This window comes from Triticum urartu, chromosome 3A, assembly GCF_056163025.1.
Source record: "Triticum urartu cultivar PI428250 chromosome 3A, HENAU_Tu73, whole genome shotgun sequence".
NCBI classification, from domain to species: domain Eukaryota; kingdom Viridiplantae; phylum Streptophyta; class Magnoliopsida; order Poales; family Poaceae; genus Triticum; species Triticum urartu.
The window spans coordinates 203,174,015-203,199,843 of NC_141875.1; the positions used below are offsets into that span (position 1 = coordinate 203,174,015).

The window sequence follows — 25,829 nt, forward strand, 5'->3', positions numbered from 1 at the left end:
GCTTTGGATTTCCCACCGCTGGTGCTGCTGTTCTTGAGCCGACTTCTTACCGTCAGGCTGTTGTTCATCCTGAATGGCAGTTTGCGATGGCAGAGGAGATTGCTGCTCTTGAACGCATTGGTACCTGGGATCTTGTTTCTCTTCCTCCCGGAGTCCGTCCGATCACTTGTAAGTGGGTCTACAAGGTTAAGACTCGCTCCGATGGTTTTCTTGAGCGTCACAAAGCTCGTCTTGTGACTCGTGGTTTTCAGCAGGAGCACGATCGTGATTATGATGAGACTTTTGCTCCTGTGGCCCATATGACCACTGTTCGTACACTTCTTGCCGTTGCCTCTGCACGCCACTGGTCTATATCTCAGCTTGATGTTAAGAATGCCTTTCTTAATGGTGAGCTGCGTGAGGAGGTGTACATGCAGCCACCACCTGGGTATTCTGTTCCTGATGGCATGGTATGTCGTCTTCGTCGCTCTCTCTATGGCCTTAAGCAAGCCCCCCGCGCCTGGTTTGAGTGCTTTGCCTCTGTGATCACTGCTGCTGGTTTATCAGCAAGTGCTCATGATCCAGCATTGTTTATTCACCTTTCTCCTCGTGGTCGGACTCTTCTTCTTCTCTATGTTGATGACATGATCATCACGGGGGATGACCCCGAGTATATTGCCTTTGTAAAGGCCCGTCTTAGTGCGCAGTTTCTTATGTCTGATCTTGGACCTCTTCGCTACTTTCTTGGGATTGAAGTCTCTTCTACCTCTGATGGCTTTTTTATATCCCAGGAAAAGTATATCCAGGATCTTCTTGCTCGTGCTGCTCTTACTGACGAGCGCGTTGTTGAGACTCCTATGGAGCTCAATGTTCACCTCCGTGCTACTGATGGTGCTCCTCTTCCTGACCCGACGCGTTATCGTCATCTTGTTGGCAGTCTTGTCTATCTAGCTATCACTCGTCCGGACATCTCTTATCCGGTTCATATTCTGAGTCAGTTTGTCTCTGCTCCCACCTCGGTTCACTATAGTCATCTCCTTCGTGTTCTCCAATATCTTCGAGGCACGATCTCTCACCGTCTATTCTTTCCTCGCTCCAGTTCTTTACAGCTTCAGGCCTATTCGGATGCTACGTGGGCTAGTGATCCTTCAGATCGCCGTTCACTTTCTGCTTACTGTGTTTTTCTTGGTGGTTCTCTCATTGCCTGGAAGACGAAGAAACAGCTTGCAGTTTCCCGTTCGAGTGCCGAGGCTGAGTTGCGAGCAATGGCTCTTTTGACGGCAGAGGTGACTTGGTTACGGTGGTTACTTCAGGATTTTGGTGTTTCTGTCACTACACCGACTCTGCTCTTATCTGACAGTACAGGTGCTATCAGCATTGCGCGTGATCCTGTGAAGCATGAGCTCACCAAGCATATTGGTGTTGATGCTTTCTATGTGCGCGCTGGTGTGCAGGATCAGGTTATTGCTCTTCAGTATGTGCCTTCTGAGTTACAGTTGGCGGATTTCCTGACGAAGGCCCAGACTAGAGCACAACATGGCTTTTATCTCTCCAAACTCAGTGTTGTTCATCCACCATGAGTTTGAGGGGGGGGGTGTTAGAGTTATAATATAAGTCATGTACCCCTTTGTATTTATCCCGTTGTATAAGGGGTTTCCTGCATATGTTCCACACCTGTACATGTATATATATCGGCCTATGGCCTCATGGGAATACAAGTTGCATATTTCCTAACAGGCCCAACTGTTAAGATCTAAGACTTGATTGATCCTCAATATAATCCAACGACTGCAATTTCAGGGGTGATGTGGCTTAACGTGGATGCTGCATTAGGAGTATGTTCTAGATTAAAGAGGGAAGGGATATGCCTAGATAGTAGATATCGACTTCACGTTCCAATACATATTCTTTTCTTTATTCATGTGTCTAGGCACAAGTCTATTATGAACGTGTGCGTTGAGCTTTTGCAGTTATTATAAGTACATAAAAGAGTATGTATTGGAACATGAAGATATATAACATATGTAAATATCTTAGTTGTATGTGGTCATGTAGTGTAGATATACATATGAATGGCTCCTTCCTTATTTGCAGCTACAGATTCAAAGTACTGTCTTCTCGTGATTTAACTTGGCAAACTTTGCAGGTTCCTAGTTCTGTAATCGCACTAGTGTCATCTATCTTGCGTAAAGGGGAAGATGATCTAGCCCAGCTTTATGCCTTACGGACAATTGATAATATATGTAGCCAAGGAACAGATTGGACATCACGGTTTGCTTCCCAAGATGTAATTGGTCATCTTTGCTACATCTATAAAGCAACTGGGAAGCAAGAGAATACAAGGCTTATTGCAATTTCTTGTTTGAGCCGCCTAGCTCGATTCAGTTCGTCATGTACTCATTTAATACTGGAGAAGCTAACATTTAAGGATATTGCATGCACACTCCTTAAGGGCAATCCACGTGAGCAACAGATAAGTCTGAATCTTCTGAACTCGGCATTAGGGAACAGTCATATCATACCAAATATGAGCCGCTATATTCTGTCATTAACTGAGGAGAAACAGTTGGTCCCTGCACTTATTTCTCTGATAGAACAGGGAACTGACATTCTGCGTGGGAAAGCCCTTCTATTTGTTGCTCTTCTTTGCAAGAACAGTCGAAGGTGGCTTCCGCAATTCTTTTGCAATGCAAAGCTACTATCAGCAGTCGATAGATTGGGAAAGGAGAAGGATGGTTTCATTCATCAATGTACAGAAGCATTTGTTCAGTTAGTTGCTTCGTTGGTCCCAGGCATTCTTGACACTGTATCCAGTGATATACAGCAGGTCATGGGTGGCAAACGTCATGGACCTATTACTGCTTTAACTGGACGTGCTCATCCAAAGAGCACAATTCATTTGTTCCCTGTCATCCTTCATCTTCTTGGGAGTGTATCCTTCAATCACAGAGTTGTGACAAGTCAAGTATTGCTCCAGTTGGCTAATCTTATGAAGATATTGGAGACACCATTTCAGGTATGGCCTGTAACTATCTGGACCCAACCTGATGAGAAAATACGGAGACCATTCATTATATATTTGTACTGCAATGTCTAAAATAAACTCGTCCTAGAGTTATTGTTGTCTTGCCTTAACAGTCTTTGCATTACGCAATGTGTTCACTAAACTCCTGTCTTTTGTGATAATTTGTGTACACTTTATTGTACTTCCAGGCTCGGGATGATTTCCAAATGACATTGCTGAGGGTTCTTGAGGCAGCTACGGAGGAGCCTTCTGTTATACTTAGGGAACACAAAATATTCACAAGTCGATTCCTTCCAAGCTTATCCATCTTATACAAGGGCAATAAAGATTGTGATGCCAGATTCCTGTGTTTGAAGATACTGTCTGATGTGATGATTGTGATCTTCAGCGATTCTTCATTGACTGCAGATGAACAATGTTTAGCTGACCTGAAAACAATCTCTCACAAATATTTTCTCCCAATGTACCCTTCATTTGCAGAGGATGAAGATCCAATACCTATGTATGCACAGAAACTTCTAGTAATGCTGATGGAACATGATTGTGTTAAGGTATCTGATATCCTGAATGAAGCGACAGTATCCCAGTGCTTTGAATTCTTGCTTGGAGATCTTTCAAATGCAAACGTAAGCAATGTCAAGCTTTGTTTTGCTCTGGCATCTGCTCCCGACATGGACTCCAATATCCTTTCGCAGCTTCAGGTTGTCAGAAGAATAGGGAATCTACTTGAGTTTGTGACTGCCAAAGATATGGATGATTTTCTGGAACCAACCTTGGAACTGTGCAGAGCTTTCATTATCCGTGGCACCGGCAGCAACAGAAGTATCGTCCTCAGCAAAGAACCTGCACTCCTTGTTGATAGCGCCTTCAGCATGAGCATTGCTGTTGATCAACAATCTTGCATCATGGACATATGCGACCTTGGTGGCAGTATGGCTATATTTCTGGAGGTGGTTGGAAATTCAGATCCACGGATAAGCGATTTGGCGTCAGATTGCGTGGTGTTGCTGCTCAAGGCAGCACCTCGAGAGGCCACAATGGGCCTGCTGACAAATCTTCCTAAGCTGAGCGCTCTTCTGGACTCGTTGAAGCATGGCGCCCCCTTGCCGCTGACTCGCCTGCTATACAGCCTAGCATTCTCTTGTAGGCAATACCTAACCCAAGGAATGATACTCTCAATATCAGTGCCAGCTCTGATGCGAGTAGAAGCGCTTGTGTCGTCTTTCAAGGGCTCACAGGATAGCTGTCTTGCTGATGCTGCTTCGTGTGTGGGTGCCGAACTGCAGCGCCTACCTCGCTGTGGTTGAGCAGAGATGTGGTGAAGGAACCCGTCAGTTGGCTGCCATTGCATAAGTGATCTTAATAGGAGGGTCTTGGCTCGGCTTGGTATCTCTGGCGCCAAGAGTATGAGCAGGGCCATTGCCTCAGTTGCTACTGTCTGGCACGGGAGTGCTGTCCGTGCGCAGGACACCGTTACATGTTATGTAATCTTTATCCGCGATGATATGGGGCTGCTGTATATGGTACTTTTGGCCAAATCTGTATTCGCCTTGCCAGTTTTGGTTGGCATGTAGGTTTTCAGTTTCATGTAATTCCCTAGTTGCGCATCATGATCATGTATACAACAATACATTTGTCTTATTTCTGTTACCAAGCAAGTGGTGGAAATTTCCATTGTTCAGATCGCTACGAAGTCCGTATAAGCAACTTTTGCTTCAGTGTCTATAATGAAGCATGCAATTTATCTCTTGTTGGGTTTTGCTGCGGGCCCAGGTAGGCAATAACACACGATGAGGCCAAAAGAGTTCAGTTTCCATGATTGATCATTTGTTGGCATTGGCTTCCCCTGCGTGCGCATAGTGGAGCAGAGGCGACGAATAGTTCAGACTTTGACCACGTCCTTGTGGCCAGTCAATCTCTTCTTGTAATCATTACCTTTCGGCTCTCCGGGGGTGTTATCCCACGCGGTTCACATGATGTGGACGCATCACAACAATCAAAGTCATTACCGAACACGGTGTTTGTCCTGTACCCCACCCGACTTGGCAATAAATCTTTTTTTTTTGCGAATGACTTGGCAATAGCTCTCGTTCACAGAATTAAAGAGGGAATGCGTTTTTCCTAAAAGGAAGAGATAGAGGACGGCTCCTTTTCTTTTTGTCTTCCGGGAAGAGACGACGACTTAACAGATGCACGTCCTTATCTTGTCCAAGGAAATTTCGGCATTTCTTCTTCTTCTTCTTCTTCTTCTTCTTCTTTTTCTTCTTCTAAAAATACACACAAGCATGCGTATCACATATTAGAGGAGAGAATAAAACACCCAATAGCACGCTCATGATCGAGCGTGTGGATACAACTAATCCACTATGCAGTTAAGGCTCACCGAGAACGAGCGCCATATCATCATCCGAGCTTTTGACATGCGTCGCCGTGCACTTACCATGGTTGTTGGTTGATCCTCATCCCCGAAGCTACGCCTAAATCCACCAGGATTGCCAAAAATACCTCCACGTCTAGCTCCCATAGATCGAGGAAAACCATAACATCATCCGTGAAGATCAATAGTCTTTGGAACACGGCGGCACGGTGGCCTCTGAGAGTGTGCCGGACCGGTGTGTACCCCAAACCCGACAATGTGGCTTGGTTGGGGCCTCCGGCTTTAGATGTTAAGCTATGGTGTGAGGTCTGTTTGGTATTCAGCTCGGACTATCGGCATTCCTTCATCACATGGATAGCCGTAGCGACAGATTGCCAAGATGGTGACTTTAGACGTACTGATGTATTACTTTGTAAGATCTTTGTGAATAGTTAATAAAGTAGTTGCATGTATCGTCCAGATGCAGAGGCCGGGGGTCTTCCTCCTTTTCTAGAAAAAATAGTCTTCGGAACAAGGTCGGCTTAACAAACGGTCCAACAACCCCACATGAAAGCATGAGCGAACATGCGATGCGAAATTTCCATGGCCAAGATGAATACCATCGCTAACAAGGGTCTCCCTGCCGCAATCCACGCCTATTTTTTTAGAACAACCCCGGGGGGGGGGGGTGGGGTGTTGGTAAGACACAAATGGCTTCTGGACAATGAACCCACACCCAGCCTCTACATAAGGATGCACACATCCACACTAACGCACGCACACGAAAACACGTTGGCAAATAACAAAGTCACATGGGATCAAAGTTATGCGGAGATGAGAAAAAAAATCAAAGCGATTAGATCTGCAATCGGCAAACTATAACAATGAGCATATCCACACCAATCATCTCACGACATCACACATACGACGAGATTCCTCAATAGCAATGCCTTTAGAAAGGGAGCGAAAGTGTGTTTCTCACCGGATCCAACCAAGGCATATTAGTGACATGATATAGTATTAAACTGGATGATACACCGCGCGTTGGTGTGGAAACCTTGCTAAAATAATGAAAATAGTTGCTACATAAACATTTAAAACTAACAAAAATCACATAAGCTTAAAACAATATGAAGCGTATATTGTAGCAAAGAAAAGTCATTTTTAACAAAATGGGAAGGATGAACTCTAATAAAAAATTAAATTTATGACTAACATGCATGAATTGATGATGTGACAGCATTGCATGCATAGAATTTAATGCAAACGTAATTTATGGCTCACATGCATAAGTTGCTTATGTGACATGGTTGCATGGCTAGAAAAAATAGGTAGTGGGTTGTAGCTATTTAGAAAAAGAAGATGGAGAAAGAGCTGATGACTATGTTATCATCATATAACGCTTCCTAACAAAAAATGAGTCTACGAGCTAATAAATAAAATCATACTCCCTCCTTCCATCTATATAGGGCCTAATACGTTTTTCAAAACTAACTTTGATCAAATGTTATAGCAATAATATATGACATGCAACTTACACAAAGCATACAGTCAAATTCGTATGTGAAAGAAGCTTTCAATGATATAATTTTCATATTATGCATGTCATGTACTATTAATTTTATCAATAGTCAAAGACGGTCTTAAAAAATACATTAGGCCCTATATAGATAGAAGGAGGGAGTATATGACACTACCTATATGTTACTTTGCACTATAAAGATAGTAACATAAACTAGTGTTATATATTACATGAGACATGAGCCTTTCTAAGAAACATGTACTCCCTCCGGTTCTTTTTACTCAGCGTATTAGATTTATGACAAGATAAAGTTTGATTAAATTTATATTGAAAAATATTAACATCTATAATACCAAATATAGATACTATGAAACCACATTTATAAGGGCATCTCCAACGCGGGCGCTAGCCCCGGACGCCAGGATTGATTCCCCAGCCGTTACGGTCATATCCTAATTCATCCTAGGATTTTATCTGGCATCGATGCCTACTGAGTCGGCGGGCGCCAGCGGAAGATTCAACGTACCAATAAAAGGAAAAATCTGCACAAACGCCCATCAGATCGTTCTTTGCGTTGGAACGTGAGGCGCTAACAAAGCCACCAGATTAAAATATTATTTACTTCTATATTTTAAGCGGCGCTTTGCATTGGACATGCTATAATGAATCTAACAATATTGATTTGGCTCCCTTGAGAAACTGCATTTCAAAAACGACCTCCAATGCATTTAGATATCTTCGTTGCGACTTGCAAACCCCCACACGACTTGCCTATAGCTCTCGTTCACAGAATTAAAGAGGGAATGTGTTTTTCCTAAAAGGAAGAGATAGAGGACGGCTCCTTTTATTTTTGTCTTTGGGCACGAGACGACGACTCAGCAGGTGCATGTCGTTATCTTACCCAAGGAATTTTCGACATTTCTTCTTCTTCTGAAAATACATACTCCCTCCGTCCCAAAATATAAAAACGTTTTTTACATTATATTAGTGTCAAAAATGTTCTTATATTATGGGACGGAGAGAGTACAAACTTGCATATCACATGTTAAAAAACAAAGAATAACCCCGCAAAAAAAAGAGAACAAAACACCCAGCCTGCGGATACGAACTATTCCACTGTGCAGCCAAGGCTTGCCGAGACGAGCGCCATAATATCATCTGAGGTTTTGACCGGCATCACCGTGCACTTATCATGGTTCTTCCTCATCCCGGAAACTATGTCTAAATCCACCAGGATTGCCAAAAATACCTTCACGTCTAGGTCTAGCTCCTACAGATTGAGAAACACCATGACATCATCCGCAAAGATCGATAGTCTTTGGCACAAGCTCAACTTATCCAACAGGCCAACAACCCCACATGGAAGTGTGAGCCAATATGCGATGCAAAACTTCCATGACCAAGATGAATAGCATTGCCGACAAGGGTCGGCCTGCCGCAATCCACATCTATTATTTTCTTTTTTGGAACAACCCTCAAGTTTTATTGCATGGTGTCAATAAGAATACAAGCCGGGGGGCGAGAATACAAACACGAACACACACTTTGTCTCTTCATAATAGGATGTACACAACCAATACTAACACACACACATAAAACACGGGAGAATATCACATGATACCAACACTTATATGCTCCCATGATACCAATTTAAAAAAAATCAAATTTAAGCGTGTCAAAAAATTCCAAAAAAATCATAGATGTTCCCAACATACGTGTCTACAAGCCCTAAAAAATTCAGATCCAAATTCAAATTGTGCAATGAGAAACAAAAAAGACAAATTCAGCATGAATAGTGTCAATAAAGACAAAACATGAATAGTGTAAAAATACATTATTCCCAACAGATTTGTCTTTTTTGTTTCTCAATGTGTATATCGAATTTGGATCTGAATTTTTTTAGGGCTTGTAGACACATATGTTGAGAACATCTATGATTTTTTCGGAATTTTTGACACGTTTAAATTTGAATTTTTTGAATTGGTATCATGGGAGCATAGAAGTGTTGGCAAATAACAAAGTCACATAAGACCAAAGTTATGCGTATGTGAGGAAAAAAAATAAAGCAATTAGATCCACAATTGGAAAAACTACAATAATGACCATATCCACACCAACCATCTCATGACACTACTAAAGAAAACCCTATAGGCATGCGCTTAATAGTGGCGCGGGCTAAGGGACCTGTGTTGCTATTAGTTAGTACTTAGTACTAGTGCGGGGTCAGACACTGACCTACAGGTAGAGAATAGTAGTAGCGCGGCTTGTGAAACCCGGCGTTACTACTAAGTGTGCCCCACGCTACCCCCCGGGCCAGGCGATAGTAGCAGTGCTGGGTATAAGACCCGTGCCAGGTATATGCTATCACACAGACGATGAGGTTCTTCAACAACAATGCCTTCAGAAAGGGAGCGACACTCAAGTGTGTCCGTCACCGGATCCAACCAAGGCATATTAGTGATATGACATAGTATTGAACTAGATACTGCCTTGCGCGTTGCTGTGGGAACCTTGCTAAAATAATGCAAAAATAGTTGCTATAAAAATATATAAGACTAGTGGAAATCACATAATCTTAAAACAATATGAAGTGTATAAAGAGAGAGAAAAAAATACAGCTAAAAAATGTTGGCTAACAAAATGTGAAGGATGAACTCTAATAGAAAAATAAACTTATGACTAACATGCATGAATTGATGATGTGGCAGCATTGCATGCATAGTCTAATGCAAATGTAATTTATGGCTTGCATGCATAAGTTGTTTATGTGACATGGTTGCGTGGCTAAAAAGGAAACGGGTAATAGGTTGTAGCTACTTAGAAAAACTAGTTAATTTCCCCGCGCGTTGCCGCGGGAATATATAAAGATTAGTTACATATGACATATATTTCAAAAGCTCTAAATTTAACATATAAATATTCCGTACTTGCATTCTGTGTAAATCATGGCATTTCACAACCTTTAGGAAGTAAATAAATTAAATAATTATCTAATCTACCACATATGTCCAGTGACAAAAATAAATATATTATAATGGTTTGCGTGGGCTGGAAAAAATGTTAGTGTATGGTGAAGTGGGATGCTTGCATATTGAGAGAATTAGTGATAATGAAATAAGGTTTGTAGGGGCTAAAAAATATTGTTAGTGGATGCTGACGTGGCACACTTGATGAGATGGATGGTTTGCATGTTGAAAGAATTAGAAGTAGTGGGGATCAACTATTTATGTATTATAGATAAGACGAAGAAAAAGATGATGGTTATGTTACCATGATGTAACACTTTTCAACAAAAATAAATCTACAAATTAATAAATGAAGTCATATATGATACTACTTACATGTTACTTTGCACTACTAGTGTAATACAAACCTTTCTGATAAACATGTAAATGATTGTTTTTGTTCGTCCGCGCGTAGGGCGAAGGGCTCGCTAGGCGGAGATGGCACCTGCATGGACCCTCCACTCGCTGACCCAGCCCAGGCGCCATGGCCAGGCCTAGCGTTGTGCTGGTCGGCAGGGCGGAGGGTCGGAGACGATGTCGCCGTACTCAAATTTTAGTGTAGCGACTACGCCTCGTGTGTTCGCATAAACGATGATGTACGTATGTGTACATCATCCATCTAATCTAAATCACGAAAAGAAACGAGGGTAGACGGAGTCATTCCAGGACGAGAGATGATGGTCCAGAATAATAAAGATGGTCCTGGAAAAATACCTTTACTTACCAAATACTCCCAATTGGTGTGGTGGTGGTGGTTCGTCTACTAGACGGTTGAACGGGTTCCAATTGACTAAAGAAACGAACCCGCAGTTGACCGACATAGCCACCCCACTGTACGTAGTTTTCCTTTTCTTTCAGAAATGTCTACTGTACACACGTCACATATTTTTGTTACGACATGCCCCCTTTTATACCCCTCCTCTTGGATTGGTTCCTCTCAGTGGAGAAAAGAAGCCACCGCCCAGTTGCACCAGACACGCGCGGCCATGGGGAAGAAGGTATGCCTGCTCTCGCTGGACGAGGACATCGTCATGGTGCTCATCGTCGTCGCCGTCGTCGTGGTGGGGCTAATACTCGCCGCCCTGCAGCCACCGCCCCGCCGCCGCGCCGTCGCCTGCTTCTACGGCTGACTCCCATCGTCAAAGATCGACCCTTTTCTTAATTTTCTTTGGTAGTATAAAGTTTGCAGTTGCAGATAACGTGAGCTACGTCGTGATTTGAAGTCTTGTCATGTTTTCCTGATCTGGAAGCTACACTCTGCTCGGTTTAATCCTTCTGGCCGTGCTTTTCAGTACTGTAGTGCAGTTGTGTGATTTCTTTCTTTTTAGAAGAAACGTATCGATCCCCTCTGTAAAGAAGTATAAGAGCGTTTAGATCACTACCTGTAACCACCATGGACTGTCACCGGTTGTGTTAACGAGAGATTTGGACTTGGTAGTGGTTTTGACGATGTCTGTCGTATTACTATCCTGTTTTGGGATTTGAAATGTGTAATACAGTATATGTTTGATCACTTTCTCGCATAAAAATACAACTTCCTCTCGTATAAATTCCTGTGACTGGGAGTCTGGGACCCTCACAAAATGAAACTGTCTCGCATATAAATTCTTGCCCTGTGAAATATTGCATCACACAACAAGGCTCTGCCGCTCAAAAACCTTCACAAGTTGTACTACCACTTTGATCTGCCATGGGTCAAGTTCATATTGGAGCACCCATTACAATACTGGCTGGCCCCATTCAATTCAATTTAATCTGGCCTTTTCCAGCAGCAATTCCCTGAGCTATGTACCACCCTGGCCAAGTTCTTCAGGCAGGGGATTTTGCAGAATTTTTCCAGCCCAAGCTTATGTCCAATGTGCTGATTGAGGGTACCCTTGCTCATCTTCCTTGTCACTGGGTATGGAAGAGTGCTTGCCAGCTCAACCACAAAATTTTCTCCTGGCTGCTGCTCCAGGAAAGCTTGGACACCAGAAATCTTCTTCAAAGGAAGTCTTTTCACCTGCCTGCATAAACATGTGTTCTCTGTAATGTTCAAGTGGAGGAAGCACAGCTGCACCTATTCTGGGATTGTGAATTTTCTCAAGACTGCTGGCAGATTATTGCCCACAGTAAGCTCAGAGGAATTTCTTTCATTCATGAAATAGAACTATTGAGATCATCATTTTTGCGCTATTGGACATTGATTTTTAATCATGAGAATCCAAGTGTTGCTACTTGCCAGAGAAACCTCAAAGAGGATCACACTCTAGTTACACACAGAGTGAAGCCAAAGCTTTTACTTCCTTTCAAATCCTGGACACATCACTTCCTGAAATCTTCCTCTTTTCACTTTGTAGTTTGTACATAACATTGTAGATATTCTTTTTTTTTACAGTAGGACCCTTTCCTAATGTTTTCCTATCAAAAAAAAAGCAACATATAAACTCTTCCTTGGGTTTACATAACTGAGGCTTAAAAGTTGGATGTTGGTATCGTTAAGGCACTGGCAGAAAGAGAAAAGGAATAGGACCTGGACCGAAATGTATATGCTGAAAGACGTTGCCATTTCATCTACATGGACACAAAACTCTGGCTGCATCCAGAGCCAACAATGTACTGAGAAAAGGGTTGTACACACTGATCCATCAATTAAGGGGGTTATTACATTTATTTACAAAGCCCCTGAAACAATACCTACATGTGAAATTCAGACCGTGTAATGTATGCAGCGAAACGATGGTGGACGTGACAGTGACAGGCTCCACCGGTGAAACCTTGCGAGCGCTCACTCTGGTGGTGCAGTACTACACACCTCGCTGCGCATTATTCCTCCTCTCCTAACAACGCTCTCTTCAAAATCGCCAGCATGCCAAAACATCAAGCAGAGCTCAGCTCACTATCCGAGGATTTCATCGGTTACACGCACTTTGCTTGCCTTCTCATGGCGTCTCCAAGCCTCGGCCCAGACATTCGCATCTGCAAGTGCGCGGTCTCTGTCGACACCGTTTAGAACAACCCTGCCCCGTCCTCCACGGTTGGAGCCACTCCTGCAATGTTCTTTTCCTTCTGGGACGAAGTCATTCATACGGTCATGCATCGACGTTTGAGCTCCATGTTGACTAGCCAAAGCATCATCTTGGTTAACCTGATCGTCTGACACTTTTGATGCTGAAGGGCCATCAAGGTAACGGCGAACAGCAGCGTCATTCCCATCGTATGTTTGTGATGACAAATAGGAGAGAGCAGCAGCAACTTCCCTAATCAGAGGGCGATTCCTTGACTTCTCCTGCAAACACATCGCTGCAATAGCCAAGGCCTGGTACAAACCCCTCTTTGGAAAGCGGCGACGCAACAAAGGATCAGCCATCTTTGGAAATTTCCTTTGGTCTTTGAACAATGGACGAGCCTGCAAATGGATTGGTAGAACATTCAATCAACATCAGCATACTTATGCTCAATATATCAAAGGAAATATATGAACACACTCGATTTATGACTGCATATATATTTCGAATGAAACTATTTCTTTAGATGTTCAGGGACCTAGATAAATAAATTAAATGATGTGTCATGTTTGAAAATGACGAAAATCCTGGAGATGTAAGATGATTAGTTCCTGGGCATATACAACTAGGGAAGTGTGCCTAGCTCATTTGGTTACGGATGCGAATTTAGGCTCCTATTTATGCTGTAGGGGTCACCTCTAATGTTCTCCATCGAAAAAGATGTATACGGTCGGCAATCATCCACCACTTGTCCCAAAGCCAAAGCCAGAGGAAAGTATGAAAGTAGAAGGCCGCTGTAGGTAGCCACCCCTCCCTTCCTGCGCCGTTGGCCGCGGCGGCCACCGCCCCCGTGCCCAGCATGGGCGCGCCGCCCCATCGCCCTGCTTCCGCCTCGGATCCGCATGGCCGCCCCGCTCCTGGCTCTGACCCGCGGGTCTCCTCGGCGCCCCCCGCTCCATCCCCGGCAGAGATCCCGGGCCCTGGCGCGTCTTCAAGGCCGGATCCGGCGGCCCCGCCGCGCCTGCTGCTGCGTGGGGGCTGCTCTAAGGCGCCTACCTCGAAAGACCCGACGGATCTCAGCCCCCCCCCCCCAGCCCGACGCCTTCAATCCATCATCGTCGTCCCATCCCCAGCGGTCGATCATTCCCCTACCGGAATGGACGGTGACTGGACCGAGGTCTCCTCGCGCAAAAGCCGTAAGGCAGCCCTGGATCAACCGGTTCCTTCAAAGAAGAGCGCGGCTCCGCGCTCGGACCGGCGGCCGAACTTCAATGCGGTGGGTGGCTGGGGAGCTTTCTTAAGCCGCTTCCGCGGCCGCTGCTTTCGCTGCCTCAGCAAGCACCACCATAGAAAGGACTGCCGCAACCCTCTCCGCTGCGTGATCTGCGAGCTCTGCGGCCACTTTGCCAGGGAGTGCCCCCAAAATCCACGGAACAGCCATGGCGGCCCTGTCTCCAGTAGGATAGGTCCGCTCCCCCCTCGCTCCTCGGTCCACACTCGCCTCCGTTTCCCCACCCCGCCCCCGCCACCCCCGGCCCCTCCATCCCCAACGGCTGCTGACATGGCTGAGCTCAGCTTGGTCGACCCGGCCAGGCGCCCCCGCGCAAGCCACAAGGTCGGCGAGTCCACCCCGGCCATCGAGCAGAGCGTCTTCTTCCTTCGACGCCACGTCGTCATGCTGCGCGCGGCCGACGGAATCTGCGCCACCTCGCCCATGGCGGTGGGCCGCGCTTTTGAGGCGCAGCTGTGCGTCCCACCGCACCACCTGCGGGTGACAGCGCACAACCCGGAGGATTTCTTCGTCACCTTCACCCAGCCAGCCCACCATGACAACGCGGTGCGCCGCGGCACCCTGCGCGTCGACGGCGTCAACTTCAACATCGCGCCCTGGGGTGAAAACGACCACGCTGGCCACGGCATCTTCAACCTCCATGTCCGCTGCATCATCGAGCACCTGCCTCAACAGTGCTGGACCCTGGAGGGTGTCCACGAGGTGTTCGGCCACAAGGTGCGCATCGACCGGCTCGACAGCCGCACGCTGGAGCGCGACCACACCAAAACCTTCGCTTGCTGGGTGTGGGTCTGGGACATGGCGTTCATCCCCACCCGGCACACCTACTGGAAGCTCCCTCAGGGCGCCGGCCGTGTCGAAGAGATGGAGGGCCACTCGCCGCCCGATCGGCGTGTCGCCCTACCGCCCGGTGCCGAGCGCTACGACCTCCTCATCCATGTCGACAGGGTGGAAGACTGGTCCCCCCGCTCTCCGCGCTCATCCCACTCAGCTCAGAGCGGCCTGCCCTCCTCCGACTCCGACCACGACGACAGCGTGCCGCGCACCTACTCGGGCACTTGGGTCATGCATGTGGAGGACAGCCAGATGGAGGAGCGCCACCGCCGTCTGCAGCGCGCGCCGATGGTGAACACGGGCTGCCGCGGCCTGCCTCGTGGCGGCCCCCGCCGCGACGATGAGGGGACGAGGGGCGGCGCTCCTGGAAGGATACGCTGCTTGGGCGCGGGCGCGGCTCCAACGCCTCGTCAGGAGTGGACGGGGCCACCAGCAGGGTGCGCCAGCGCAGCCGCTCCCCTCCCCCCCGCCGCTCTGGAAGCTCAAGAAACCGCGGCCAACATGGTGGCCGCGACCGATCGTCCGGCAAGGCGTACCCAAGCAAGAAGAAGAGCGGCAGCCAGCGGCTGGCAAGTCAGCTGCACGTGCCCACACCTACCCCTCCCGCACGTGTGCCGGCCCCCGACGGCGTCGACGGGTTTTTCGCCACGACTGACAAGGCCATCCCCGCCCCCCTGCTCTCCGGAGACGTCGTCGCGGCCCAGCTCGACGAGATGATCGCGGCGTCGACGGCCGTGCCCCTTGACTTCGACGAGGGTGCAAGCAAGAGGAGGGGCATGGAGGCGGTGGAGATGCCGAACGCATTCAGCCCCACGCTCTCTGGAGCGTGCCACAACCCGGCTCTCCTCAGCTGCCAGGCACCGACGGCCGTGGCCACGGTTGCCGTCCAGCTGGGAGAGGTGACGCAGCAAGTTCAACACCTGGAGATTGCAGAATCCTCTGCCGCCCCACGACGCCTCTTCTGCGACAAGCCGGCCCCCCTGCTCGGCCTGCCACCGTCCAAGCGAAGCTCTGCTCCACCCAAGGTCTGTGCTACGTCAGTTCCCCCGTCGCGTCAGAGCGCGCGTCAGGCGGCCCAGAACTGCAAGGTGCCGGTGGCGCAGCGCGGCTCGCTCCTTCTGGTCCAGGGGCTGGGCCTCCTTGGCCCGAAGGAGAAGATGACGAAGAAGGCTGCGGAGGCGCTCGTGCGTAGGTTCGATGAGCCCCTGTCCGACGAAGATATCGCCGTCATCGCCAAGCTCACCAGGCTGGGCAAGGACGCTCTACGCATCACTGCTGGTCTCAACGGGCCGGAAGGAGTCGCCGAGGAGGCCATGGTTTAATCATGTTAGGAACCAACCTGTGTTGTAGCTGTAGTTCTAGTTTCCGGCGACGGCCAACACTCGGCTGGTCGGAGTTAGGTTTGCTTCAATCCTGTACCAGTACATGGCTGAGGCCGGTCCGGCGCCATCGTGATTTGGGGCCTATTGGTGGTCGACGGCGTCCCCCGGAGAGCTGGATGGTGTACCTGTTCGTCTTTAGTCGTTGTAGTCGCCGGAGAAACCATCAGTGTCCAGATGAATGACGACCTTCAACCCCCCCCCCCCCCCCGATCATGAGCTAGAACGTACGTGGACTGAACTCGCCGGCGAAGAGAGAAGCGGTTAGATAAGTAGTTGCTGCCCACCGGGCCGCCATTCTGTGCATGCAAGAGACCAAGATAGACGTTTGGTCGCCAGCCCTCGTCCGCGAAATTGGTGGCCAAACGCTGCAGGGCTGCGCCGTCATGCCTGCAATCGGCACCCGCGGTGGCATTGCCATCCTGTGGAACAAAGAACTCGTAGATGTCGTCACCCACGCTGTCGGCCAATTTGCAGTCACGATCAGGGTCACCGTAGCTAGATGCCACACATCCTTCTGGCTAACCACGGTCTACGGACCGAACGACGACGCGAGCAAAGAGGCTTTTCTCGCTGAGATCTCGAGCACGGCCCCGCCCATGTCTGAACCTTGGATTATTTGCGGTGATTTCAACCAAATCTACGAGGCAAGGGAGAAGAACAACCTCAACCTCAATAGGAGGCTAATGGGCCGTTTCAGGACGGCTATTGATAGAGCGGGTCTTCGTCAGCTCAAATGCAGCAACCGCAAGTACACCTGGAGCAACGAGCGCGACAACCCAATCCTAGTGGGCATCGATAAATTCTTCTGCAACGTGCCATGGGAAACCCTTTTTCCCCTGACCATGCTCATGGCCGCCTCCACTGCCTGCTCCGACCATTGCCCGCTGGTGCTGTCCGATGCGGCGGGGCCCCGCCGGCGCAGGTGCTTCAAGTTCGAGTCCTTCTGGCCGCGCTTCCCGCGCTTTGCGGACACGGTGACCGCGGCCTGGGCACGGCCGGTGGCTGCCTCCTGCGCATTCACCCGCCTCCACGTCAAGCTTGCCCGTACGGCCAAAGACCTACGCATCTGGAGCCAGGGCCTCTTCGGTGATGCAAGGCCGCAATTCCATATGGCCTGCGAGGTCATCTTGCGCCTCGACGAGGGCCAGGAACGGCGCCAACTTTCGCCGGCCGAACACGACCTGCGCAGGAGCCTCAAGCTCAGATTGCTGGGGCTGGCAGCGATCGAAGATGCAGGAAGAGGCAGGCCTCCAGGCTCACCTGGCTGCGCTCCGGCGACGCCCCAACAAAGTTCTTCATGGCAAAAATCTGCTCGCGGAAGAGAAACAACTTCATACACTCTCTGAAGGTCTACGATACAGTAGCTACGGCACACAGCGACAAAGAAGCAGCAATTCACAACCATTCTGACAGCATCCTTGGGGCTACACAGCAGCGATCGTCTACGATAAACTGGGGACAACTTCACATGCCCACAATCCAAGGTGGTGGGCTGGATAACCCTTTTTCTGAAGAAGAGGTGTGGGCGGCGATTCAGGCATCTCCGGCAGAGAAGTCCCCCGGGCCGGACGGCTTCAACGGCACATTCTTCCGATCGTTCTGGCAGATGATCAAAGAAGATGTCATGCAGGCCTTCAACCAATTCTACAACCTGGCGGGTAGCAATTTTGGGTTGCTAAATTCAGCAATCATAGCCCTAATCCCCAAGAAAGACGGCGTGAACGGCATCAACGATTACCGGCCGATTAGCCTGATACACTCCATCGCCAAGCTAGTCTCCAAAGTGCTCTCGATCAGGCTCGCCCCGACCGTCCAACGCATCATATCGCCGGCCAGACAGCTTTTCTGAAAACAAGATGCCTACATGACAGTTTCGTCTACGTCCAAAATTGTGTTAAAGCTCTGCACCGGAAAAAGACGTCGGTTGTTCTTCTTAAGTTAGACATCTCCAGGGCCTTCGATAATGTTTCGTGGGAATATCTGCTCGAGCTCTTGGTGAACCTAGGTTTTAGTGCGAGATGGCGGGACTGGATCACCATGCTGCTCGCCACCTCATCGTCGGCCTTCCTCAATGGCGTCCCCGGCCAAACCATCATGCATCGGCGTGGCCTACGGCAGGGCGACCCCCTGTCACCGCTTCTGTTCATCCTTGCGGTCGATCCCATCCATTGCCTTCTTAAAGCGGCTGAAGAAGAGCTCCACATTACGCTGGTGCCAGGCAGGGAGATCAAGTTTAGGGTTAGCTTATATGCGGACGACGCCATCATCTTTGCAAACCCCAGTAGAGAAGAGATCGACTACCTCATGGATATGCTTGAGAGCTTCGGCGACGCTACGGGCCTGAAGATAAACAACGCCAAGTCCACGACAACTCCGACTTGCTGCCACGACATCGACCTCAGCACGGTGCTTCAGTCTTTTGGGGGACCTATCGCGCAATTCCCGATCAGATACCTGGGGCTTCCACTCACAACTGGCCGGCTTAGGCTAGTACATCTTCAGTTCATCTTGGATAGAATGCGGGCTAGATTAGCGGGCTGGAAAGGGAAAATGCTCTCCATGGCCGGGCGCAGGGTCCTCGTCAGATGCGTCCTCACCGCCATGCCAACGTTTGCCCTCACAGCCCTCAAAATCCCAGTGAAGCTGCTGAAAGAAATAGACAAATGCAGACGTCGCTTCCTTTGGGGCCACGATCAAGAGCTCATCGGTGGCAGCTGCAAAGTGAATTGGGCGCGGGTCTGCTCCCCGATCGAGCACGGTGGCCTTGGCATCCTCGACCTGTACAAGTTCAACCGTGCTCTCCGCCTTCGCTGGCTCTGGCACGCCTGGAAAAGCCCAGAGCGCCCATGGGCAGGAACAGAGCTGCCATGCGATGCCTCCGATCACGCCCTTTTTAGTGCGCCCATTGGCAATGGCAAGATGGCTAGCTTCTGGCACTCGGCTTGGATCGATGCGTCTCCGCTGAAGCTCCTCCACCCCAACCTCTTCAAACACTCCAGAAGAAAGAACAGATCGGTGGCGCAGGCCCTACTCGAAGACCGCTAGGTTTCTAACCTGGCGCACGGCGACACTGGTTCTATAGCACAGGAGGTGCTCAATTTGCACCGTCGGCTGCAATCGTACCACCTTCAGGAAGCCAGCCAAGACCAGATCGCTTGGAAGATTGAAGCATCCGGACAGTACACTGCACATTCAGCCTACCGCGCCCAGTTCCAGGGTTCTGTGCAGACTCAGTTCCGCGAGCTGATCTGGACCACCCGAGCGCCTGCAAAGCTGAAGATCTTCGCCTGGCTGCTCCACCAGAACCGGCTCTGGTGCAATGATAGGTTGCAGCGGCGAGGATGGCTGAACAGCTACTTCTGTCCGTTATGCCTCCGCAACCTGGAAAGCTCCGAGCACTTGTTCTAGCTTTGCCCCCTCGCGACGGCAACCTGGAATGCCATTGCTACATGGAAGTGCTGCCGCACACTAGGCCAGGAATCCTGGATCGGCAACATAACCTCGCTGGACAAGTTCAGAGCTATGTCAGATGCAACGCCGCCATCTCACAGGAAAGCGATCAAGTCTCTTGCATTGCTTGCCCTATGGCAGATCTGGCAAGAGAGGAATCACTGTATTTTTTGGGCAAAAGAGGCCAAGGTGGAAGACATCCTCAACGAGATCAGGAGAGGGCTAAGCCTCTGGCAACAAGCCGGCATCAAGTCAATTCAGAGCCCCTTCGGGGACCCGCCGGGAGAGTAGGCTAGCGGCCTGTGCCTGCTGGCACTTTTTGTTTTTCTCTGATCTTCTTCTTACTTAGTCTCCTTGATCTTCGGATCTCCACCTTTATCGCTTTTTCATCTGCTCCCTGCTTATGTTCAATGAAACACCAGCCTTCGCTGGTCCTTCAAAAAAAAAAGATGTATACAACTAGGCAGATAGTTAGCAACAGACTAATACTAGTTCCCGGAAAAGACCACACTCCATACCCATAAAAGTTGTACAGTTTTCCAGTATCAAACGAATGCACTGTTATTATATTCATCAGTTCAACCGCCACATTCCACATAACCGGTTTTTTTCCAGTATCAAACGCATGCACTGTTATTATAAGGAACGTAATCAGAGTGAAATAACAATGCATGCCTATTAAGCTTTATATAGCCTTTTCATACTTCTCTAGACATGTATCCATTTTTGTTTTTTTATTATAAAATCATGATTATTGGACCAGTTAGCTGCACCGTGAGATTGTCAAAACCTACCCATGAGACCAAGTCCTGTTCCTCACGAGGCCGATTGCTATCGAGTGCCCTTCGTCCTGTAATTAGCTCGAGGAACACCACACCAAAACTATAGATGTCAGACTTAACCGTTAGCTGTCCAGTCGCGGCGTACTCAGGAGCACAATAGCCATAAGTCCCCATGACACGGGTTGTCACATGAGTCTTATCACCCACAGGACCAAGTTTAGCAAGTCCAAAGTCGGACAACTTCGCATGATACCCTTCAGAAAGAAGAATGTTTGATGGCTTAATATCTCGGTAAATAACTGGTGGATTTGCCTTATCATGTAGGTATTCCAAACCAGCAGCTGCGCCAGCAGCTATCTTCATCCGTGTTGTCCAATCTAGAGGTTCTTTATTGGGTGGAAGGTCTGTTTAAAGCATCACAGTAATTTATTAATGGGGGTATCCAGTAAACAACAGCATAACAGTACAGAGCACATTCATGTGTAACTCTAATAAATGAAAGTAATAAAATGGTAAATTATCACAGAAAATATCTTAAGGTTTCAAGGTCAGTGACATGTCAAGGAGCATGTTAGTTCTTCACTTCTTACTGACGCATGTGATATAATAATACTAGAAAGGAACACGAAGTTCGATAAAAGATCCACTGTTTAAGAAAAATTATCTATTCAACAAAGTGATTATGATTAAAATCTGAGTTTTCTCAAGGGTGACCAATCCATCACTGAAATATTACCCCCTCGATGGATTCTTGTTTAGGGTAATCCCATCACTAGATTATTAGATAGCTAGGCTCATTATTTGATAGGTCATCAGAGCATCCCATTCTAGCTTAAGCTTTTGGTCAAATATAGCAAGCAATGGAAACAGGAACAACCTAGATCAGATTTAATTGGGACCTACTGAACAAAGAATATGATGCCAAAAATACCCTCCCCCCCACAAACGTAAAGAAATAAATACTTAATTAAATCAACTGACAAGAACTGATAGTTAGCTAATAGCATTTCTCACAAGTTAGAACAACTTTTCACCATGTTCAAAGCACCCAGATATGATAAGTATCACAAACTAAAACGTGCCGACATTGAGAAAAATAAAGATCCTACAATCTACATATATGCTCTCATTACTAGAAATTAACAAACGTTTTCTGAATTCTGATGATTGTATCCTGATAATAGTATAAGTCCGCACATTTTCCAACATAAACTAACCGTGTAGATGGTCTTCTAGTGATCCCAATGGCATATATTCATAAACAAGCAAGCGTTGATCACCGTCAACACAGTACCCTATCAAATTGACAAGGTTAGGGTGATGCAAGAGGTTGAGCATGAGAACCTCCACAAGGAATTCTCGGTTCCCCTGAAGCCCATTTAGATCAAGTTGTTTGACTGCAACAACCTGCCATACAGCAAATGCTGAAACAATATTATCATACAATACGAAAATATGAGCAAGATTATTATAGTTTCCACATCTCCAATAACTGATATTCAATGAGAATTATATTACTGTTGGTGAGAAGTATAGTTTATAACTACCAAATACAAACCTGACCATCATTCAGATATGCTTTATACACACAACCAAATCCTCCTCGCCCCAACTGAAAATCCTTGCTGAAGTTTTTGGTAGCATCAACAAGCTCACGCAAAGTGAAGATCGTCGCCTCATTATGTGTGCCATTTCTCTGGATTCCTTCCATATGTGCGGATTCAGTCTTCAGTGGGGCACTTTCTGATGACTCTGAAGAGATCCACTATTAATGAGCAATTCAAAAGAAACAAATACACATCCACATTTAAATAAACTAATGCTCCTGAAAAAGAAAGGACGCTGGGACAAACAGAAAAACAAGAATAGCACATAAGTTTTTTTTTTTGCGGGAAGTATTTCATTGTGCCTTTTCAATTTTCTTGTCATGGTCTTCGATCATCTACTGTTCATCTTGTTCATAATTTTGGTTTCCACTTTACTAATCGTGTTTCAATTTCTGTTTCCTTGGTAAAGCTGTGCAGCTACTCATGAACAAACTTCTTTCTCTCACAAACAAAAATTCTACGTAACTGCTGCTAGAGCCTAGAGGAACTGCAACACCACAAGAAAGTAAAGGTGGACTCGCCACTGGAAATTTCTGATGGCTGAGTATAACACATCGTCACAAAAATACCCTCCAGCTGGGAACCATCCCCAACAGAGAACTTGTTGGGACCATGAGCTGAAGAGAGTCGATTATTTTTCCTTCCGCGAGAACAAGATACAGACCGACCAACACCAAGAAACGAACATTTCTAGCCTGGTTAGTAGGTAAAGCACGGAGGGATTACTAGGGCAGGAGGCATCATCACCTGAGGCGACTCCATGGTCGATTCCGCCGGAGTCCTCGTCGTCATCGTGCTCCTTCACCACCCGCTCCTCCTCCTCGGGGCACCGGAATAGGCACGACAAGAAGCCCATCTCATAATCCGGCCTCGGCAGCCCCAACAATAGGGCTGAAATCAAGAAATTTGGCAAATCCCCAACCCCCAGCCGCCGCGGGGGAGACTTTAGGTCGCCAGGACAGCACGGATTTCCTCAGCAGACGGGAAAATTAGGCAATTGCTTTCTTTCTCAGAGGGAATTGATCAATCGTTTAGGTCGGGCAGAAGAGGAGAAAGAAGAAAACGGGAGAACGGATAAAATGGATGAAGGCGCAAAAGTCTCCTCCCACAAACGAAACGAATAGAAAATTGAAGGCGCAAAAACGGAGCAGTGAGTGACGCAAGTCATCAAATCCAAGGATTTAATTTGGACGCAAGTTGCATTCGTGCCCCTTCGGGAACAGTCTATTTCTCTTTTGCCCCACTAGTACGTGTCTAAAGGCCGCGTCTGCTATTTGTAAGGGTATCTCTAACACTCGCCCGCATAGATCTGGATCGTGGTAGCAATCCAATTTAAGTCCGTATCAGTTTGAAGGATAATCCGGACGTGTTTTTTTTTCCATAAATTGGAGACGGAGGAGGGTTGCGGGAGTCCGGACAGCAGTTACATAGGACTCCGACACCACGGCCCATCCAATCTCCCTTCCGATCCCATTTCCTTTGACTACGTCCCTTCTCTCCTTACTTTGCATCCGCACCGTTCACCTCCGCCGCCGTCAATGTACGTCTTCGCCCGCCACATAGGCATCGCGGGAAGTCCGCAACCAGCATCGACGTGTCCGCTCGTCTTTATGACGGTGCTGTCCACCCTAGAGCCGTTTGTATCCAGGTACACTCCGCCCCCTGTCCACGACCGCCATGACAGACACCACGCTCAACAAGTGTTCGGTCAAAGGCCATTGAGCTTATTTTCGAACGGTATGTCGTTTTTAGAGTATGAATAATGACGAGCTATTCGCCCATGAAGGATGAGTTGTAGTGTGATGCGTGGTTGGCCGTATTCACGGATTTCGTAGGCAGGAGAGGGGGGACATTTTGGTAGCAAGTACATGAATCGTTTCATGCACGAAAGCACAATGCGACGACATGTACATCATTCAACAACACAATGTGAGATCGTTACTGTATCACTAGTATGTTATCCAGACCAATGTCACCAAGTTTTGTCAAGTAGTTCGTCAGCTGGAGGCAAGGTGGCCATTGCACGCGGCAGAGGAGGAGATGATAAGTTTTGCTTCATCTTGCTCAACTTGTTTAAATCATTCATTCACTCAATGTTGGTCTACACATATGTAGCCCGCACACACAGTCGTGATATATCACAGGACAGAGGGATGGCGATTTACGTACACAGATTGTTGGATGAAACTAAAGGAGGATTATGTGCGGGACGATATGATCCGTTGATGAAAAACTTGTTGGACAACCGGTTAATCTAGTTGAATTAGAGACATCGTTGTACTAGATTTAAGTTGCATGTTATGTCCTATCTGAACTTTGATGAATATCGTCAGGTTTGCATAAATTTTGTCTGATTAATTAAAATACGGGTTTAAATGTATGCGGACAACGTTGGATGGTGGCCTTCCGTATCCGTGTCCGCGGACTGGCAACCCTGTCCGCGGACAGATGCGGGAGGAAGTTACAGGTTGCTGTTGGAGATGCCCTAAGCTGCCTGAATTTGCAACTTGTGTCAATATATTTTCGAATAGCACAACCTCAAGGTGGAGGCGGGGGCGGTGCGCTAAGCGACGACAAAACCACGCCAGGGACAACACAGCAACGACGTCATTGGTAGAGGGAAGGAGGGTTTCAAGGTTGACTGGTTCAAGTGTGGTTCTGAAAGAAATGCTCGTCGGAGCTTAAAAAGATAGCGTGGTTTGAGGAGTGATCACATACAACGATGTACGGACATATGCAGTGGCTTGGAGTAGGCAGGGCAGCGAGGATCGCACGACAACAAGCGGCGTTAGAGGGTGGTGGGAGGAAGGGGACGACTAGCAAAAGGAAAAAGGCGCCTTTTTTAAAGTCAAATTTATTTGAAAGCAACTTACAAAAAGGTTGTCCCTATCGTCTCAAAAGGAAAAAAAAAACCCCTTTAAGAATGTCGTATATGTGCTTTTTAATATGGTTGATCGCCTACTGTTTGAGGTAGCCTGTTTGCCCGTTTGGTGGTGTTCTAGGTACAGTTTAGCTAAGCCAGCTTGTGTGTTGTCAACATATTCTAATCCTTAGGATTGTTTCCAGCGTGAATTTTTTCCACTCCAGTCTCATTTGAAGAATCCTATATTTTTCATGCGCACATTGAAACGCTTATACTAATCCTGCAATATTGAAAATGGCATGCCACTCTATTCCCCTGTTTTTTCTATTCTTACGCTTTACAAATTCTGCAATTCACAAAAAGAGGCCCTTACCATGTTTTAGTTTAGTGATAAGCCATGTACTATGAACTTTTGTTTGTTTTCTTATAAACGAGACTATGTCTTCCCTTTGACGATGATTGTTGTTTCATTGAGAAGCAATACTTGAAAATACACATTTCTCTGAACTAGTAAATGTGTACGAATGCAATGCACCTCGATATTAGACAAATATTAATTTAGCTCATATTAATTACAAATAGATATCATTGTAGTAGGGTATTATTTGCGTGTTAATTATGTGATTAGCAATGGCATCAAATATTTGATATGTAATTAATTGCATGCTAAATATATTGAGCGCTTACCATTGAAGCAATTTAAGTCGTTAGATTGACCCGATTTAATAACCGAGATTAGCTGGATC

The 25,829-nt window shown here is 47.3% G+C and overlaps 2 protein-coding genes across 3 annotated transcripts; one reads left to right on the forward strand and one right to left on the reverse strand.

Annotated features, from left to right (window-relative positions):
• The first annotated feature begins 2,032 nt into the window (after window positions 1–2,032).
• On the forward strand, window positions 2,033–4,685 carry LOC147979198 (serine/threonine-protein kinase RUNKEL-like). The gene is made up of 2 exons (XM_087546793.1): window positions 2,033–2,995; window positions 3,193–4,685. The coding sequence occupies exons 1-2, from the start codon at window positions 2,048–2,050 to the stop codon at window positions 4,309–4,311; spliced, it is 2,067 nt and encodes a 688-aa protein (XP_087402919.1). The 5' UTR covers window positions 2,033–2,047; the 3' UTR covers window positions 4,312–4,685.
• A 7,729-nt stretch (window positions 4,686–12,414) lies between these two features.
• LOC147979199 (putative serine/threonine-protein kinase PBL7) lies at window positions 12,415–23,436 on the reverse strand. 2 transcript variants are annotated; one of them, XM_087546795.1, is made up of 5 exons: window positions 22,968–23,436; window positions 22,172–22,356; window positions 21,831–22,020; window positions 20,626–21,017; window positions 12,415–13,275 (listed from the first exon to the last, which is right to left on the reverse strand). In XM_087546795.1, the coding sequence occupies exons 1-5, from the start codon at window positions 23,074–23,076 to the stop codon at window positions 12,766–12,768; spliced, it is 1,386 nt and encodes a 461-aa protein (XP_087402921.1). In that variant the 5' UTR covers window positions 23,077–23,436; the 3' UTR covers window positions 12,415–12,765. The 2 variants fall into 2 exon arrangements, with proteins under 2 accessions (XP_087402921.1, XP_087402920.1); XM_087546794.1 differs by having other exon boundaries at window positions 22,172–22,365; window positions 22,968–23,433.
• Between the last annotated feature and the right edge of the window lie 2,393 nt (window positions 23,437–25,829).

Excerpts from the sequence above, each read along its gene's own strand:
- LOC147979198 (XM_087546793.1), top strand. The coding sequence starts at position 2,048 with ATGAATGGCTCCTTCCTTATTTGCAGCTACAGATTCAAAGTACTGTCT. Across the intron at positions 2,996-3,192 it reads TATTGGAGACACCATTTCAG|GCTCGGGATGATTTCCAAAT; the intron begins GTATGGCCTGTA and ends TTGTACTTCCAG.
- LOC147979199 (XM_087546794.1), bottom strand. The coding sequence starts at position 23,076 with ATGGGCTTCTTGTCGTGCCTATTCCGGTGCCCCGAGGAGGAGGAGCGG. Across the intron at positions 21,018-21,830 it reads ACTAGAAGACCATCTACACG|ACCTTCCACCCAATAAAGAA; the intron begins GTTAGTTTATGT and ends TGCTTTAAACAG. Across the intron at positions 13,276-20,625 it reads AACAGGACTTGGTCTCATGG|GCTCGTCCATTGTTCAAAGA; the intron begins GTAGGTTTTGAC and ends ATCCATTTGCAG.